At 60.3% G+C, this 17,327-nt stretch overlaps 1 protein-coding gene across 5 annotated transcripts in view; it reads right to left on the reverse strand.

Annotated features, from left to right (window-relative positions):
- ARHGAP22 (Rho GTPase activating protein 22) overlaps positions 1 to 17,327 on the reverse strand; it is a 169,092-nt gene that overhangs the window by 2,485 nt on the left and 149,280 nt on the right. For all 5 annotated transcript variants that reach the window (XM_035023620.1, XM_035023640.1, XM_035023650.1 and 2 more), the window contains 5 exons: positions 9,156 to 9,363; positions 6,234 to 6,366; positions 5,280 to 5,353; positions 4,547 to 4,668; positions 1,793 to 2,699 (listed from right to left, as the gene is read on the reverse strand). In XM_035023620.1, the coding sequence (XP_034879511.1) occupies positions 1,793 to 2,699; positions 4,547 to 4,668; positions 5,280 to 5,353; positions 6,234 to 6,366; positions 9,156 to 9,363 (1,444 nt within the window). The remainder of the gene's footprint in view (positions 1 to 1,792; positions 2,700 to 4,546; positions 4,669 to 5,279; positions 5,354 to 6,233; positions 6,367 to 9,155; positions 9,364 to 17,327) is intronic.

Consider the following 17,327-nt stretch of genomic DNA (forward strand, 5'->3'; position numbering starts at 1 on the left):
GGGAGGGGTTCTGAGTCCTGGGAGGCAGGGCAGAAAGCTGGTTTCCCCTAACCCCCCAGACCAGACGCAGTGTTGACTGACTCCTGTGTGCAGATGTATTCCCCAAAGACCCGCTGGATGGGGCTCCATTCTTTCATGTGCTCAGACAGACCCTTCTCTCCCTAGACCACCCTTCCAACCAGGATGACAGCACAGACCACTCTGCTAGCGAGGGTCCTACAAGGGCTGCTGCTGTCCCTTTGCCTCTGCGAGCTTTAGCTTACCTCCAAGCCACCAAGCAGGAGGAAGTGTGAGCAGTGAAAACTCCCTGAGCACTCTGGATGCACCAGGCCCTGTGCCGAGCACTCCCATCCACTGTGGCACTTAATCCTCACGACAAATAGGTGAGGTCACCCGAGGCCAGAGACTCGACCCTAGGCAGTGTTATCTAGAGCTCTCTACGGAACAACTTTGCATTTTCCCCTGAGAAACCAAGCTTCTGAGAAGGTGAAAGAGCTAGAAGCTCAAGTTGGCTCCACAAAGAGCTAAAGAAGTGAGAAGCTGGTTCTGGCCTCTTCTGAGGCTGTATGATGACAGCCTCCGCCTGGTAATACTTCCCATGTATCCTGTAGTTTTTGTCTGTGAGCTCATCTTCAGCTGTAATCATCTTTCTCCATATCTGCAGGGTGTTCCACCGTTCCCGTTGCCTGGTAAATTCCAACCCAGTGCTCACACTTGTGGGGGTTTCCCCCCAGCTGTATACCTCACAGTTTTACTCATGTTGTGTCCTTTCTCCTCCTTGCTCAGCCCAATCCTATTGGTCCTTCAACTCCTGGCTCAGACATTGCCTGCCGTGACCCTCCCCAACCTCCTGCAGAACAAAAGGGCCAAACGCTGCCCCTCCAGCTCCCTGTAGAAATCCCAGGCCCAGAGTGAGAAGCAGGAACCGCTTCACCTCCACTGTCTCTGATGGGGAAAGGAGGATGTCAGAGCCCACAAACAACTTCTGCTAGTGGGTGGGGCCTGATTTATAGGTCAGACAGCTGGGGCCAGGGGCTAAGAAGCCTGAGATGCTAGCAGAAGCACTGTGCACTGGCCAGTGCAGGCTCTGCTGGTGACCTTGGTTGGAGAACCTGGTGCCTCAGAGCTGGAATACACCTTCCTCCGAGGGAGGCTGGAAGGATCAAACTAGGACCATCTGTGAGCAAACTTGCAAGGCTCAGAATATGGCACAAGGCATCCTCCTGTGACCAGGGAAGGTAGGAGGGCAGGGCTCAGCACAGCCAGCTCCTTCCTCATAGGAAATTGGATTACAATCCTAGAAGGAGTCCTCGTTCCATATCAGGCCCAACCACAGTCAGGCAGCCAGGCTGGCCTGGGGCCTCCATTGCACATGGACACTTCCTTGGGTCCATGCACATCTCAGGGGGCCCATCTCCTCCCTGAGGGCCACACAGGGACTCCTATGCTGAGCCCCTCCATTAAAGGTGCTCTGAGCAGCTCAGGCTGAGATTCTGACTCACTCACTCATTCAGCAGGCATTTATGGAGCTCTGCACACCAGGCCCTGTAGCTCCTGAGCTTTTCCAGACATAGGACTGCACCCCTCTATTCCCAGCCCTGTTCTGGGGGCATTCTCCCAGAAAAGTGGCTTCCTGGGCCTGGCTGCTCTGAGCCTTGCCTCAGAGAGGCTTGCTTTCAGAGCCAGAGGCAGACTACCCAGAGCTGGTGCCCCGTGAGCTGCTGGCCACAAGGGCTCTGCCCGGCCCTGGGGGTGCCAGCCTCGCACTCACCCCATGGCTGCAGCCCTTTACCTTTTTATACTGGTCTCGTACTCAGTCCTCTGCCGGCACAGCTCCGCCCTGAGCTCTGTGACCAGGCCCTGGAGAGCCTCGGAGCAGCGAGCATAGTCCTGGGTGGGGCTGCCTGGGTCGCTGGGCTCGCTGCTGCTGATGCAGGTGCCCACCTCGTCCAGGCCACGGCCCAGGTCCGGGGATCTGCGGTCCTCGCTGCTACTGGGGAAGGGGGAAGGCTCGAGGGCCCCCTCGGTATGCAGGGAGCTGCAGGCGGATGAGTCGCTGGCCCGGCAGGCCGTGCAGCTGCTGATCGAGCCCCTGGCCGACGCCTCGCAAGAGGAGGCCCCCGACCACGCTGTGCTGGCCACACTGGGGGTGCTGGCAAAGAGGCCGCTGGGTGGGGGCACATTGTCATAAGTGGAGAGTCTCTGCGAAGAGCCTGAGTCCTTGAGCCGTTCTCCCGAGGAAGCCCGGCGGTGGCCGCGCAGGGAGGACAGCCCGTTCATGAGCCAGTTCCCTCCGGAGGAGATGATGGGCACCTCCAGGGATGAGCTGCCCACCTTCGGGCTCCCCGAACGGGACCCTGACTGCCAGAAAGAAGACTTCCAGCTGGGCAGAGTCTGCACTTTCTTCCCAGGGCTGGTGGTGGCAGGGCTGCCTCGGCTACCCAGGCCCGTGGGGGAGGTTCTAGACAGCGCTGCCACAGTGGCCCCATCCAGAGACGAGGTCCTGTGTGATGGCAGGCCAGGGCTGCTGGGGCTGCTGGGTTCTGGCTGGCCATCCCTCGGGACCTCCTCGGAGCCCCATCCCACTGTGCACGGTGGGCCCCCACGCGGGGAGACTGGCCCTTCCTCGGCCCTCGCAGTGAAGAGTTGGCCATGTTTGCGGATCAGGACGGTCATCAGGTGCTGGACCAGAGAAGTGCCTGCCAGGAAGAGAGAGAGTGAGAAAGCCTGGCTGTGGATGTCTCCAGTCCAGGCTCTCTAGATGAGACCCAACCCAGGGTGCCTGCAGTCCAGAACCAGGCTGCCCCTCAAGAGAGGACTCAGCCACCACACCCTCCAAATCTAGCACAGACAGAAGAATCCTGCCCACGAATCCCCTTCCTTGGACACACAGGGGGCACTGTGCCTCCAGCCCCATCCCTCCCTCTGGGTGTGGGGAGGAAGCAGGCACTATGCCCACTGAGGCCACAGAGCGAGCCAGTGGCAGGCTGGCACTGGAAACCGGGACCAAGACATCACAGCCTTCTCCACTGCCCCTGCCCACGCCACTCCCCTGCACTGCCAGGGAGGGCTGTGCCTGACTGTCTGCACTCGTGGGGTCACAAGGCTCTGGGTCAGGGACAGAGAGGTCTTACAGGTGCAAGTGGACACACACCCCCCCCACACACACAATCCCACGTACACATGGTCACAACACACAAATGAATGTACGCAGCCCCCCAACATGCACAACTCGCCCTCCCCCCACCCTACTCTCTCTCTCACACACACAATGACACACACAATACCTCTTCTCCAGGCCATGGCCCCTGAGATGCAGCCTGTGTGCCTGTAGTTCCTGCCACTGGGATTTGGGGGTCAGCGATGAAAGGGGGGCAGTACAGTGGGACCATGGTACCTATCTGCTTGCCTTGTTCCCTCCCGTTAACCCTCCACCAGAGACCAGAGACTGGGAAGGTTTCCAGGTGATAAGGAAGGAAGGGTGGCTGGGGGACCCTCCCACTAGAGGTAACTAAGAATCCTGGAAAGAAATAAGGAATCCTTAGCCAGAAAACCGGGTGAAGCAGGAACTCGTTGTGTTTGCTGTTGGGCATTTGTTCCACCTGGCAGGCCGAGAACCTGGGGGGCCTGGGATGAGACCGAGCTAGGCAGGCCAAGGGGGAGATCTGAGGGAGAGTGCCACCCCAAGAGCCACACCCTAGGCTTGGGGGGACACAGAGCTCCACAGCCCACCCCCACATTCCCATCTCTCCCAGGTCATGCTCAGCAAGGAATGGCAACTCCGGCCTCAGCTTGCCTGGTGCCAGGGGCAGCAGCTCCGGCTGGCTTTGTGCTGTGTGAGTCCTGGCCTGCCTCTGCACACCTCAGCCGGGACTGGCTGTGGGGCTCCCGTCCGTGGGCAGCAGGACTCCCACACTAACCACTCCGGGACAGTCTTCCACGGGGCCTCCGAGCATGGGCTCTAGCTTCCAGGACAGCCTGCACCTGTGCCCTTTGGTAAACCTGGCTGACAGAGTCACCTTTTCTCTCCTGTCCTCAGTTTCCCCATCTGTAAAATGGGTGCGATAACCACATCATGAACTTGTGAAGCTGACAATGAGGTGACACAAGGAAGGCACTCCTAGAGGCCCTCACATATCGCAAACAGCTGCTATTGCTATTTTTTGTCATTATTTACTTCCCAGGGTACGGCCCTGACATCCAGGAGCCCGTGACAACTACTTAATAACATGTACTTAAGAAAAGCAAAAACATCAGTGTATGTTCAAGGGCAAGGGCACTGACCTCGTCCATCCCCCAGTCTCTCCCACCATCCTAATTGCTCCCAATGACCCCATCCACAGGGCAAAGTTCCTTTTCCTTTTATAGCTGGACCCCATGGGGTCAGGGAGGGGGAGGAGCGGGCCCCCTGGAACGGAGCCCCCTCCCACCAGCCTGGCCCTGGGCTGGACTGATGCAGGGTGATGCTCCTGAGGACGGGCCTGCGACCGAGGACAGGCCAGCCCTGGGCAGCTCCCAGCCCCGCTACGCACGCCTCCACCGTTACCTTCCATGATGGTTACCGGGTCTTCTATCTGTGGCCGAAGTATGTTGGGTCCAAAAACAGTTGCCAGGTTCTGGACACTCATCTTGTTGACATTTGAGTGGGACTGGACTTCATCCAGAAACCTGTACAGTAAGGAAGAAGCAGAAGCCAAATCTGCTGGGAGCTGCCTGGCCTCCATGCCCAGCCATGTCCACGCGTCCACGACTGCTGGGCGTAGCCAGCTGCCCCTGGCAAACTCAGAAGAGGGCAGAGCCTCCCCCTCTGAGGGGCAGCAGATGGCCATCGGAAGCAGAGGCCGGCGGGACAAGGGCCCACTGTCAGTGTGGAAGCAGGACACACGACTTTCCCTCCTGCAATGGGGACAGAGGCCCGCGAAGGCCCAGAGCCCTCAGGCGCACTGCATGCCCTCTCCCAGCTCCTGGGGCGAGGCCGGTGTGCTGGGGGGGGGCAGACCCCTGGGGGAGGGGATGGCGGGAGGCACCCAGAGAAGGCTGAAGGGACACAGGGTGTGTCCCTTCTCTTCGGGAATGCTACCCTGGGGACTGTTTAACACTGCCTGCTCCCACAGGGACCATAAGCTCCATGAGCACAGGGGCTGTGTTCTGTTATGCCCCTCGCTGGCTCCATCAGCACATGGCGGGGAGATGGGGTGGGAGAATGACCGAGGCCCCCTATGTGAGGGGAGCAGAGCCAGAGCACAGGGAAGGGGAGCTCCCTGCCCCTAGTCACTTACTTGCAGATATATCTGAGCAGGTTGTAATTGGCCAGGGGAAGGCTGCTCACTTGTTTAGCCAACTCCAGAGTCCCCTTGGGATCGAAAGAGAAAAACAGCATTTCAAAGGCCAGCAATGAGACTCCAGGCTGGAGGGAGGGCTGGGAGTGGGGACAGGAATCCGAGTCTAGACCTCCAGCCAAGGCCCATGCAGCCAGGCCCCAGGTGTCCAGAAGGCGCCCCCACCTCCATCTCCCTCTGAGGAGCGGGGAGGCCAGCCGTGGGGAAGCAGATTTACTTTTGGGGAACTGATGTGAAGGGTATGCCTCTGCAGGGCGAAGGAGGAATGTCAAGGCCACGGCTCAGCACACTTAGGGAGGCACAAATATTTGCCAGGTAAAGACCCCTCGTCTCCCACAGGGCCAGAAGGTCGACAGATGGTCCTTCCGCAGCCAAAGCCAGCTAGGGCTGCAGGCAGGCACCTGCAGGAGAGGGCGAGGGTAGGCGTGGGAGCCCTCTGTCCTGGAAGCAGCCTCAAATTCTTTTGGGAGGAGGCAGGATATAAATAGATGAAAGGTCTGTGGTTTCTGAACCCTGTGGCTGGCCTGGGTAGCCTGAGGTTGAGCTGGGTGGTACAGCAGGAGTCCCTACTGTGTTGGGGCCCACACCTGGGCCCCAGGCACTCAGAACCACAGCCGGAACTCAGCCTGCTTTAGGAGGTACCTGCCCCTCCCAGAGACCGAGGCCTGCACACAGACAGGGGACGCTCCGGGCACCCTCCCACACACAGCAGGGTGCTCCAACCAACCCCTCACCGACATACATAGAGCAGGATGCTCCAGGCCCTTCACACAGCAGGCTGTAGGCCAGGATCTGTGGGCCCCGGAAGTCACTAAATGTCTGTCTGTGCCCTGCTCCAGACACCCACCTCCCAGCAGGCCCACCTCCCAGGATGGGTCCCGAGGAGCCACTAACCTCCCCCTCGTCCTTGGTGAGCAGCTGGGCACAGCTGAGGAAGTCCTCGTACCTGGCGAAGGGGACCACGGGCTCGGGGAGCTCCCGCAGGTAGAGCTTCAACAGAGAGGCCACCGTGTGCACATCTGTTGTGCTGCGGGCAGGGGGACATGCATGAGGCCTGGGACACCAGGGAACCCCAGGAGTGGCCAGCACCTTGTGCCACTCCCCCAGGGGCAGCCTCCGCCCTCATGTCCACATGCGACATGACGTGAGCCTGAGCTTGCTCCCCCCACCCCCCGACTAGCCCACCAGTAGAAGGAGGGGCCATGTCAAAGGCACCTGCCATGCAGGCCTGCTGAGCTCCCGGGAAGAGCAGGCATCCCTGGGCACTGGCCACCAGGGGCCGGGCAGGTCAGAGGTCAGGCCCTATCCCTCAGCCTCTGGGTTCCTATTCACATTATAGACGCCTGGGCTTCTATGTTCATCATGCTATTTCCAGCGCCCCAGTGTCCTGTGTGTCCTCTTGGAGGCCTCAGTCTCCTGTGCCCCAGCTTGGAGCTGCCCAAGCTGGTTTGCCCCCAGTGGAGGGCAGCAACCCTGGGCCTACTGGCCTCTGGGTTCAGGTCCTGGACTGCGATCTTGGCACCTCCTCTAAGCTTGCTTTCCTGGATGGGCCTGGGCCCTAGGTATTTCATCTGCTTTTCTAGAGCCCTGGATTTAAACCCTGAGCCTGCATCTCTCCCGTGGCAGGCACTCAGGAAAGATGAGCCTGGGGCCAGGAGAATGTGGCTATGCCATTAAGGTGCCATGGCCCTGGCTCTCCATGGCTGGTCTCGCTGAGTTAAGCCCTAAGGTCCCTTCTGGCTCTGGCATTTGGGATTCTAGAGATCTGTATACCCATATATACTTCAGGCCCGCAGACCTAGGGCCCCTCCCTGCCTCAGGCCTGGTGGCTCTTAGTCTGGCCTGGCCACACGGCCCCTGTCGCTGCTCCCACTTACCTTCTCCAGCCAGGCATGCTGCTGCCCATGCCCTCCACTGCCTTCCCCCAGGCCCCCTCCCCACCTTTGCCAACACCGCCCACTTCCTGGGTGCTCACAGCCCCTGGGGGCACCCAGGCTTGAGCCCAGTGGCCCCTCCCCCGCTGGAGCCCTGTGGGTTCAGTGCTGGCCACTGCAGGAACTAGAGCCCCAGGAGGCTGAGTGGAGGAGCAGGAAGCAGGGAGGATCTGCAGGCTTGCCCCCAGGGAAGACGTGGACAGTGAAAGCACAGACGTGTGGCCAAGGCCCTACTGATATGTCTCCCCTTGGTGGGGGAGGTGAAAGCTTTTCTGTCCTGGGCAAGTGGACTCAGAGCAGCCCTTCCACCCTTCTGCTCTGCCAGCCTCGCTGGCTGGAGCCCCACCCTGGCTTCTCCTGCATACCCTCAGCTTTCAGTGCTTCTGGGCCCAGGAGGCCTGGCCCCAGCCAGTCCCAGCAGCTCCAGTTCACAGCCCCCTGCCCCACAGGTCCCTGCAGTCAGTCATGTCCAGATCCTCTGCCCCACCCTGGTTTAGGGAGCCTGGCCCAGCACCCTGGCTGCCTCACCTTCTTTCCTCCCTGTCTAGAAACACACTTCCTCATCCTCTCCCCTCCTTCCCTACTCACTGCAGAGCCTCTCCCTTTGAACAGTGGCTTAAGGCTTTTTCTTGGTACTTCTTGCACCCCCCCTCACCACCCTCCCCTCCTACACACACCTACCCTGAACCCAGACACCCTACCCCTGCACCCAAGGAGAATGTTCTGCGGCCCACGGCTCTGTGGATGCCCACCAGCCTGTGAGCCCCTCTAGGGCAGGTGCCATCACCCGTCCCGCTCCCTCCCCCCAGGATCAGGCTCGCAGCATGTGGTGGAAGGGGACTGGGTACACAGACAGGGAGGGCAGCGCAGGGGTCTAAGTCAGCTTCCTCCCTTACTGTAGGTGTGACTTGGAAAGAGGTGGCTAACCCGAGAGACTTAGTTTCTCCGCCTGCAAGATAACGCTTCCATTCCTCAGTATCTTTTTTCCTAAGGGCAGACCTCCCCTGGGAATGGGGTCAGTCCCAGGCTCCACATCTATCGACAGACTCTCCTAGCTGCAGTGATGCGTCTTGGCAGAAGCTGGAGGCATGGGGGTGCTCTGCCCCAGGAGAAGTGCTGGGAAGGCCAGGGCTGCCAGCAGGGACCCATGGGTTTATCCTGGGGGCAGAAGGGGGCCTTGACTATGAGGGCAGATCTGAGAAGGGCAGCTCCACGGAGGCCAAGGTTGGCTTGATGCAGGAAGAACTTCCTTTGAAAACTGCTCTAGAATGGGTGGGGTGCCGTCAGGGAGAAGAGGCCCCAGTTCGCCCCATCTCCCGGGTCACGGCCCTCGGGCTCTTCAGGGAAGTGGACTCTACCCACACAGTGCAGCCCCGGACCCGGGAAGCCCCAGTGATGGGCTGGGATGGGCACTGGCTCCCCACCCCCGTTGTCTGAGAGAATGGGGGAGCTGCTGCCCCATCTTGCCACTGAAGGGGCCTGGGCGTGGGTCACCCCGAGGAAGCTGAGCCCAGAGGGGGGCCCTGCAGGAGGCCTGGAGTCCCAAATGGAACCAGCAGAGGCCCTTCTTTTCCCCTGCCTGGCTTGGGTTTACAGGCATCCACCGTGGAAAGAGCCCGTGTAGACACGAGTGCGCCTCGTCTGCGGCAGGCCCCAGCCCTGAGAGGTGGCCCAGGGCTGCTGCAGTGATCTTGTGCCTGGTGCTCTGCCCAGGGGGTAGCGGGGGGCACGAACTGAGCCCATGCACCACTGTGGGGAGCTGTGCCACCCACCACCCCGCTGCCAGGCTTCCTGGATGCCAGCCCACCTCTGGCCCCTGGAGCTTGTGTCCTGGGGAACGGACAGGTGATCCCACCTCTGCCGCTCTCCCCCAGGAGCTCACCTGTCAAACAGTGGCTTCTCCCCACAGTTGAAGGAATCCTGCAGGTCCCTCACCAGGTTGGCCTGGCCGGGCATGCGGAAGAGCCCCTCCTCGGTGAGCCCCCGCTCGCGGATGAAGTCCACACACTGCTCCACCAGCAGGGGGGCCAGGCGGGGGCCATACTTCCGCTCGTGGTGGACTGTGTCCTCCAGGCGCTGCCCAAAGATCCCTGAGCACGGAGAGGAGCTGGTCAGGCCCTCAGCGATCCAGCTCGGCAGTGGGAAAAGGGCGCTTGGGACAATGGGTGGCAGGGGGCACTGTCAGGGCCCAAAGGGCTCTTCCCTGAGGGAGCAAATCAGAATCTGGGAGGGCACACACCAGGCGGCTGGACCCTGGGCCACCTGGGACAGGGAGCAGGAGGGCACAGCGGGCAGGGGGCCTGTCCTGTGCTACGGAATTTGTCTAAGCCCGAGGAACCTTTAAAGTTTATTTTTATTGGTTTATTTATGCAACACTAACCTCCAAACAGGAGTGGCTTACATTTAAAAACCCAGGACTATGTCCCCAAAAAGAGGCACTCTAGAATGTTCTTAGCGGCACTCTGCAATCCCTCCAAATGGGAAACCACCTAATAATGCCCATCGGCAGTAGAATGAGCGGGTATGTCCCGGTCTACTCATACTGTGCAGAACCAGATGGTGATAAAAACAGATGGCACGCAGCTCACACAACAAGACAGATGACACACTGATGTGAAAACATACCCATGGAACAGCACCACTGATCGTTAGGGAAACGCAAGTCAAGCCACAGTGAGGTACCACCTCGCACCGCATTAGAACGGCTACTATCAAAAAACCCCAGAAAACAGCAAGTGTTGGCGAGGATGTGGAGAGCCTGGAACCCTTGTGCGCTGTTGAAGGGAATGGAAATGGTGCAGTCACTACAGAAAACAGGAAGGTGCCTTCAAAAATGTAAAACAGAATTACCATATGACCCAGCAATTCCACGTCCAGGTAAATAACCAACGGAACCAAAAGCAAAGACTTGAACAGACATTTGTACATCCATGTTCATAGTATATTATTCACAACATTTGAAAGGTAGGGAGCACCTGGCTGGCTCAGCTGGTAGAGCACGTGACTCTTGATGTCAGGGTCGTGAGTTCAAAGCCCCATGTTGGGCAGAGAGCTTGCTTGAAAAAAGGAAAACAAAACAAAAACCAAAGGTAGAAACAAACCAAGTGTCCATCAACAGATACATGGATAAACAAAATGTGGTACATACGTATAATGGAATATTATTCAGCCTCAAAGTCAAAAGGAAAGTGAGACACTCTACACTGTGCATAAATTGACATTGTGTCAATGAAATAACACCAGCCACAAAAAGACAAAACGCTGTGTGATTTCACTTATGTGAAGTACTTAAAATAACAAATTCCTAAAGACAGGAAGGAGAATTGTGGTTGCCAGAGGCTGGAGGATGGGGGGATGGAGAGCTACCGTCTAATGAGAACAGAGTTTTAGTTTTACAAGATGGAGTTCTGGAGCTGGATGGTGTGGTGGCTGCATATTGCAAATATACTTAATGCCACTGAGTTGTACACTTAAAAATGGTAAAGATGGTAAATTTTATCTTAGTTCTATTTTACCAACAATTTTTAAGAGTTTTTAAAAAGGGGGCTCCTGTGTAGCGCATTTGGTTAAGCGTCTGACTCCTCATTTCGGCTCGGGTCTTGATCTCGTGGAATCGAGCCCTGCATCAGGCTCTGCGCTCTGCGGGGAGTCTGCTTCAGATTCTCTCTCCCTCTCCTTCTGCCCCTCCTGCTCGTGCCTTCTTCTCTCAAATAATAAATAAATCTTTTTTAAAAAGTTAAAAAAAAAAACCGTGAGCAGAAGCCAGACCTAGAGTACACACTGCATGACTCCATCTGTGTAATGTGCAAAGCCAGAGCAGGGCATGGTTACCCTGGTGGGTCAGTGACTGGAAGGGGTCCCAGGGGCTTCTGGGGTGCTGGTAGTGCTCTGATTCTGGACCTGGGCACTGCTTACCCAGCTATATTCACTTTGAGAAAAATCATTAAACTGTGCACTTGTGAATTATACACTTTCCTGTATGCTACATTTCAATAATGTTCACAAAACAAACAAACAAACAAAAAACCGAAAAACAAACCAAAAAAACAGGAAGCAAGAGATCCAAAGCACAGGACAAGAAAGCAAATGAGGGGTGGAGGGAGAGAGGAAGAAGTAGAGGAACTCGAGACTGAGAAGACCTATGACAACTAAATACACAACCAGCTGAGAGGGTCCTGGCAGCCTGGGCAAAGAGCAGAAGCAGCTGAGGTCCATAAAGCACTCTCGTGCACGCTCGCTCGCTCGCTCTCTCTCTCTCACACACACACACACACAAACACAAGGAGAAACACACTTCTCCCCGCCCTAAGCTCTACAAGGACTTTCAAATGCCCAGCGTCTTCCACATGCGTGCGGGATGCAGAGCCTTCCCCGCAGGGGGGCTTTTGGGGTGTGCCAGAGGCACGATGCCAGAGCTCCACTGTGCGCAGGCTCGTGGCTCCCGAGGCCGGGTGGTGAGCGAGCCAGGGCAGAGTGCGAGCTCTCCCTTGCCACCGAGCAGGGGCAGGACTCCGGGCACCTACTCGGCTCCCCGCACGGTGGCGAGTTTGACGTAAGCTACAGCAGCCCCTGACGCGGTGCCTGGCATAGAGCAGGACTCAGTGCAAGCTCCTTCGGCCCCTGCCTGACCCCAGGACAAAGCACACAGAATCTGGGGGGAGGGGGGAGCATGGAGGGGGGGAGTGAGACTTCTCCCTTCTAGAAAACATGCCCATGTGGAGGGCATCCAGGGATGCCATCAACGCGCTAGGGAGCAGCGCGCGCATGCGCGCAAGTGGACGCGTGTGTGCACGTCCGAGCACGTGCGCCTGAGGGCGGCGCCGACGCAGCCAACAGGGCGCGCTCACGGTGCGGGCTCCTGCTCTAAGCGCTGCGGGACACCGGGGCACGATTCTCATGCCGCTCCATAACTGAGGGACTACTTCCGCCAGCATCACTATCAGCTCCGTCCCCTTTTTTCAGACGGACAAACGGAGACGCGTGCCCAAATTCACTCAGCATGTGGCGGGGTTCAAACCCACGCAGGCTGGCTCCGGGCCTAGAGAATGTTCTAGGCCACACTGCTGCTCCCCACCCACGCTGGTGCTGGATACCCAGCTGCTGGCCACCCACCAGTCCCGCTTCCCGTTTCCCCGGTCTGCTCGTGAAGACAGTGGGCAGAGGTGAAGCGGAGACCACAACGGGACACGAAAGGAAAAGCTGTCTGCCTCCCGGGACTCGGGGGAGAGCCCAGGGCCCCTGCCCACAGGGGTGGGGCCTGGCGGGCCAGTCAAGAGCCTCGAGAGCAGGGGCTGAGGCTGCCGTGAGACTGGCTCGGTGGCTGCCTGGGGCAGCCCTGAGAAGCCCGTCGGAGGCGCCCCCAGGGCCCGCCGCTAACAGCGTCCGGGCCTCTCTGCCGGTCCCGGGGCCACAGAGCCACTGTCCCCACTCACCTCACTCAGGGCACGATGGCCCATGCTCAACAGTGGGCCACGTGGGGCCAAATGCTCCTGTTCAGCTAGGGTGATGTGTGAACCATTTTAATATTAGTTATTTAAAATCAGGAGATTTCATATAAAAATCTGGATTTCCAGCTTCTCTTGAAAAAAATCCACAGATCTGCAAGTACTAGGCCAGAATTCCCAAATGGCAACATTGGCCGAGTCCAGCGGCCCCTGTGCCCGTGATAACCCATCACCTGCCACCTCTCCCCAGTCCTCACCGCGCCCTATTGCCTCACACCCAGCCCGAACTTCACTCATGTGGCTCGGACAGGAATTCACCCCTCTTGCTTTGACCTCCATGGCCCAGACGTTCCCCAAGGGTACTGCGGTCAGGATGAAGGAGGAGAGCGGTCCTGATTCACAGGAGGCAGAAATGGGGAACCATGCCTGTCATGACCTGAGGCATTTGCTAGGACCTCAAACGAGCGGGCAGAGGACATACAGGGGGAACTGCCCATGAGCAGAGGGTCCCCAAAAGGGGGGAGCTAGCCTGGCATTGCACCCTCAGTGCCTGCCTCTTGCCTCCCTCCCCACTCACGCACACGTCCCTTTCTTGTCAGCTCTACCCACTACTCGCCCTAAATGCGTCTGTTTTCCTGCTGCCCGGCCCGTGCACCGGCTTCTGCCTGGAGGTCTCCTTCCTCTTCAGTCTGCGCAAATCTCCTATTAGCCCTCGGGAACAGCTCGGATGTCCCCTCCTACGTGAGCTGTGAGTGCGTGAACACTCACCTCTGCCCGCATCCTCACTGGGAGCCCCCCCCCGCCCCCCCCCCCCGCATTCCCGAGCTAGTGCTGGCCTGGGAGCACCTGGGAGCACCGAGTGAAGCATGACCCATCCAGAGTTCCTGCACTCAGCTCCCCACGCTGGGCTCACAGGTGACTGAAGGCCACAGTCAGGGAAGAGAGACACCGAGGAGAAGAATTCTGAAACTCCCTCCAGAGATCCACCAAGATGGGGTAATCCCATCCAGCCTCCTCTAGGCTCTAGCCCTTCCTGCTCTCCCATCTCCTGTCCCCGGGACATCCGCCATCCTTCTGTCTGTCCATCCGCCCACCCACCCTTCTACCCCCCTCACACTTGCGCCTCACCCTGCTCTAGGGAGTGGATGGCCCCAGTCCACTCCCACTCCCGAGGGCTGGAGACACCAAATCCTACCGGGGCCTACTCGGCTGAACGCCCCTCGCTGCCCCCCCCCCAGGAGGAAATGCACCGTGGCAGGCAGGCCAGGCCCCGCCCCACCTTCCTCTGGGGTACAGACCTGGGCCAGAGAGAGGGCAGCCGCTTCAGGGCGGGCCCCCAGCTCTGACAGTCCCCTCCCAACCTCAGCACAGCCAAGGCCACCCCCGGGAGCCCTTCCTCACCGCTCACCCCGCCCTCCTACACAGGGCTAGGAGCCAGGAAAGGGAAGTCCACAGGGCCCGGAGCGCTTCCAAATCGGGGCGATCAGGGGGAGGAGGTGCCATGGACACTGGGGTGTAAGGATGAGGAGATAGGCAGGCAGGCGGGAGTGGGGCGTGGGGGCAGAGGTCCGAGGGCAGAGCTGGGTGGGGGTCTGACGGGGGCCACAGGGGTCGGAGGCGGGGCCGGAGGGAGCAGAGCTGAAGAGGACCAGCCACCGTGGTGAGCCCTGACCTCCTGTGTTGCCCAGGGGCTTTGGGATATGATGACACTGTCCCAGAGGCCCTCCAAGTGCTGAGCCCGGTGACTGGGCTGGGCTGGGGCGGGGGCGGGGTGGCGGGTGTGGAGACACAGGCAGGTGACAATCACGACTGAAGGCCATGAAGACAAAGATTCTGAGCCTACATGTGCACTGGTCTGGGTGTACATCCCAGCTGAGCTACTGAGGAGAGGAGGGGCCTCCTTTCCTGGGCATCAGTTTCTCCATCTATAAAACGGGATGATCGCACGGTCTCTAAGAGGCTGCCCTGAGGCCCTGCCCGAGGCACCACCAGGCCTGGCACGGAGCCCACATTCCCAGCAAGGCTGTGGGGAGCCTTGCAGGAGACTGTGGAGGCTTCAGGTGCTAGCTGCCCCCTCCCCTCCCTCTGGGGAGAGAGGTTTTGTGGAGCACCGCGGGAAAGCTCACCCCAACTCAGCCTCCTCGGGCCTCCTTCCCAGCTGTCCTCCTCCCGGGGGCCACCTGCACTCGGGCTACAGGGCCGGGCCACCTTCTGCCGGGGCCTTGCCCACCCCTCCCCAGGCCAGGGTCTCTCTGGCAGAGCCGGGTGGGGCCGGGAGCAGCCGCCTGAACTTCCTCAGCCCTCCTGGCACATCTCGGAGGGGGAACCTTGCCAAGAACCAGTTCCAGTAGGTTCGTCAGATCCCTGGAAACCCAGCCAGTGTGCGGGTTCCTCGAGGTCCCAGCCCACGCTCTTCACAAAGTACCGGCTCTGCCACCAGAGAGGAAACTGGCAGAGGCTGCCTTCCCTCTGGATGAACCTGCTGCTGGGCTCGGGCCTGCGCCGGGCCTCCCCCCTGCCTGCTCTCCCCTGCAAAGCCCCGCTCTCGCTCCCCTTGCCCCAGAAGCCCAGGCAGGAGCAGGAAGTCACAGGCCACTGGCAGGGCAGTCGGCTGGCTCACGCCCCTGTCCCAGATGACCTTGGGCACAGTCCTCAGTCTCTCGGCCACTTTATGGGGCTGTGAGCAGCCATGGCAGAGCTCACCACGACAGGCACGCTGAAGCAGGTATGCGACACACGTGGCCTTCTCCTGACCCAGGAGCTCCGGCCCAGGGCCAGGGCCAGAGCTCTGGGGGCTCCGAAGGCCCCAGGAGAAAGGAGAAGCTGGTGTTCCCTCTTGGAGCGGACTCCTGAGCAGAGACCTCAGGCCTGTCTGGCTCTCCTGGGGCTCTGTCTAGTTGGGGGGCAGCGGGATGGGGGAGGCGGCCAGGCCACATCAGGGAAAAGACACAAGGAGGAAGAACATTATTAAATTCTCTCCGGAGCTGCAGACTTTGGGAAGTCCCTTCCTGCTCTCAGCTCTGCTGCCAAGGTTGTCAACCCAGCCTTCCAGCACGGTGTGTGTCCATGCGCCTGGCCCTGCTCTAGGTGCAGCTCAGAGCGGCCCGGGGGGGCGGGGGGGGGGGGGGCGGGGCGGGAGCCCGGGACGCCGGGGGGGGGGGGGGCGCTGAAACCGGGCCTCACCAACCAACAGGCTGACATCAGCCAGGAGAGAGAAATACAGCGAGAGGCGAACATCACCTCGGCGCCAGCGTCCTGCCCAGGGCGAGCCAGCCCCAGGGCAGGGGATCCCTCTCCCCCGGGGGGTAGGCAGCCCCACGCCCCGGCACAGTGGCCTTCCTGAGGCCCGGGGCGGGGGCGGCAAACGTGGGCCGAGCACTGGGCTTGGAGTCGGGAGCCCGAGGCTCCCACCCCGCTCGGTCCCCTCAGTAGTGGCGGGGATGACCCTGGACGGGTCCCCGCTCTGCTCCGGGCCGCCACCCCGCGGCACAACAGAGGAGAGGCGTGCGGCCCCCGCCTCTCGCCGCGAACTCGCGCGCGCCCCGCTCCCCGGGCCCCGCGACCCACCGGCGGCGCGCCGGGCACCCCGACCCCGCGAGACACATGCGCCGCACCCCCGTCGCCCGCGGCTGGGGTTCGGGACGCCGCTTCCCCGCACCCCGTCCCGCGCTACCTGGGGCGGCGGGCGCGCAGCAGGCGGGCAGGCGGCAGGGCGGCGGCGGGCAGGCGCAGCAGCGGGAGAAGGCCCGCGCGGCCGGCATCAGGCCCATGGCGCGCCCGGTGCGGCGGCGCAGGAATGCCCGGCACGCGCGCAGGTAGCGTCTTGCCCGCCGCCCGCCCGCCCGCCCCGGGCCCGGACCCTGGAGGGAGGGCCGGCCCTCGCGAGTTCCTGAGATGCCACGCCTGAAGTTGGCCGGCGGGAAGAGCTCCCGGTTCAGACGTCTCACCCCCTTCTCCCGAATGCTCAATGAGACTAGGCTCCGGAGGCTCGAATGCCAGCAGCAGCTCCCGACGGGGGTCCCGTCCTCCGGGGGGTGCAGAGGACTCGCTCGAGCAGCTCCCGTTCCCCGCAGGCTGGGAAGCAGGTGTTCCCGGTGGGGCAGCAGAGGCCCAGGAAGGTCAGGTAATTCGGCTGGGTCACCCAGCGCGGGGAGTGCCGAGCTCGTATCTAAAGCTGGGCTCCTGCCTGCAGAGCTGGTGCTTGGGACTTAAAGTCAGGTGTCTAGTGCAGCCCTGAGAGCTAAGTATTAATGTCCCCATTTTACAGACGTGGCTGGTAAAGCCTAGAGCGGTTATGGAATTTTCCTAAGGTCATACAGCTAGTAAATGGACAGACCGTCCATCAAAACCTAAATTACCTTTCTGCAGAGATGCGTTCTTCCCCGGGGCAGGATGCTGTCCCAGTGAAGTGAGCCCACAATCCCCTACTTCCAAAATCTGAAGAGTGGGATGGATAGCCAGCCTCAGGGATATACCAGGAGCGCGGGTGGAAAGCAAAGCAAAGCTGGGGGCTCTGCAACACCAGGCAGGAGGAACAGAGGTCCACAGGGGTCTGTGGGCAGAATTCTCTAAGGGAGGGGCTTGGGGGAGCCCTGCGGCTGGAAGCTGAG

This window comes from Mirounga leonina, unplaced genomic scaffold (assembly GCF_011800145.1).
Source record: "Mirounga leonina isolate KUSES-001 unplaced genomic scaffold, KU_Mleo_1.0 Mir_114, whole genome shotgun sequence".
NCBI lineage: Eukaryota > Metazoa > Chordata > Mammalia > Carnivora > Phocidae > Mirounga > Mirounga leonina.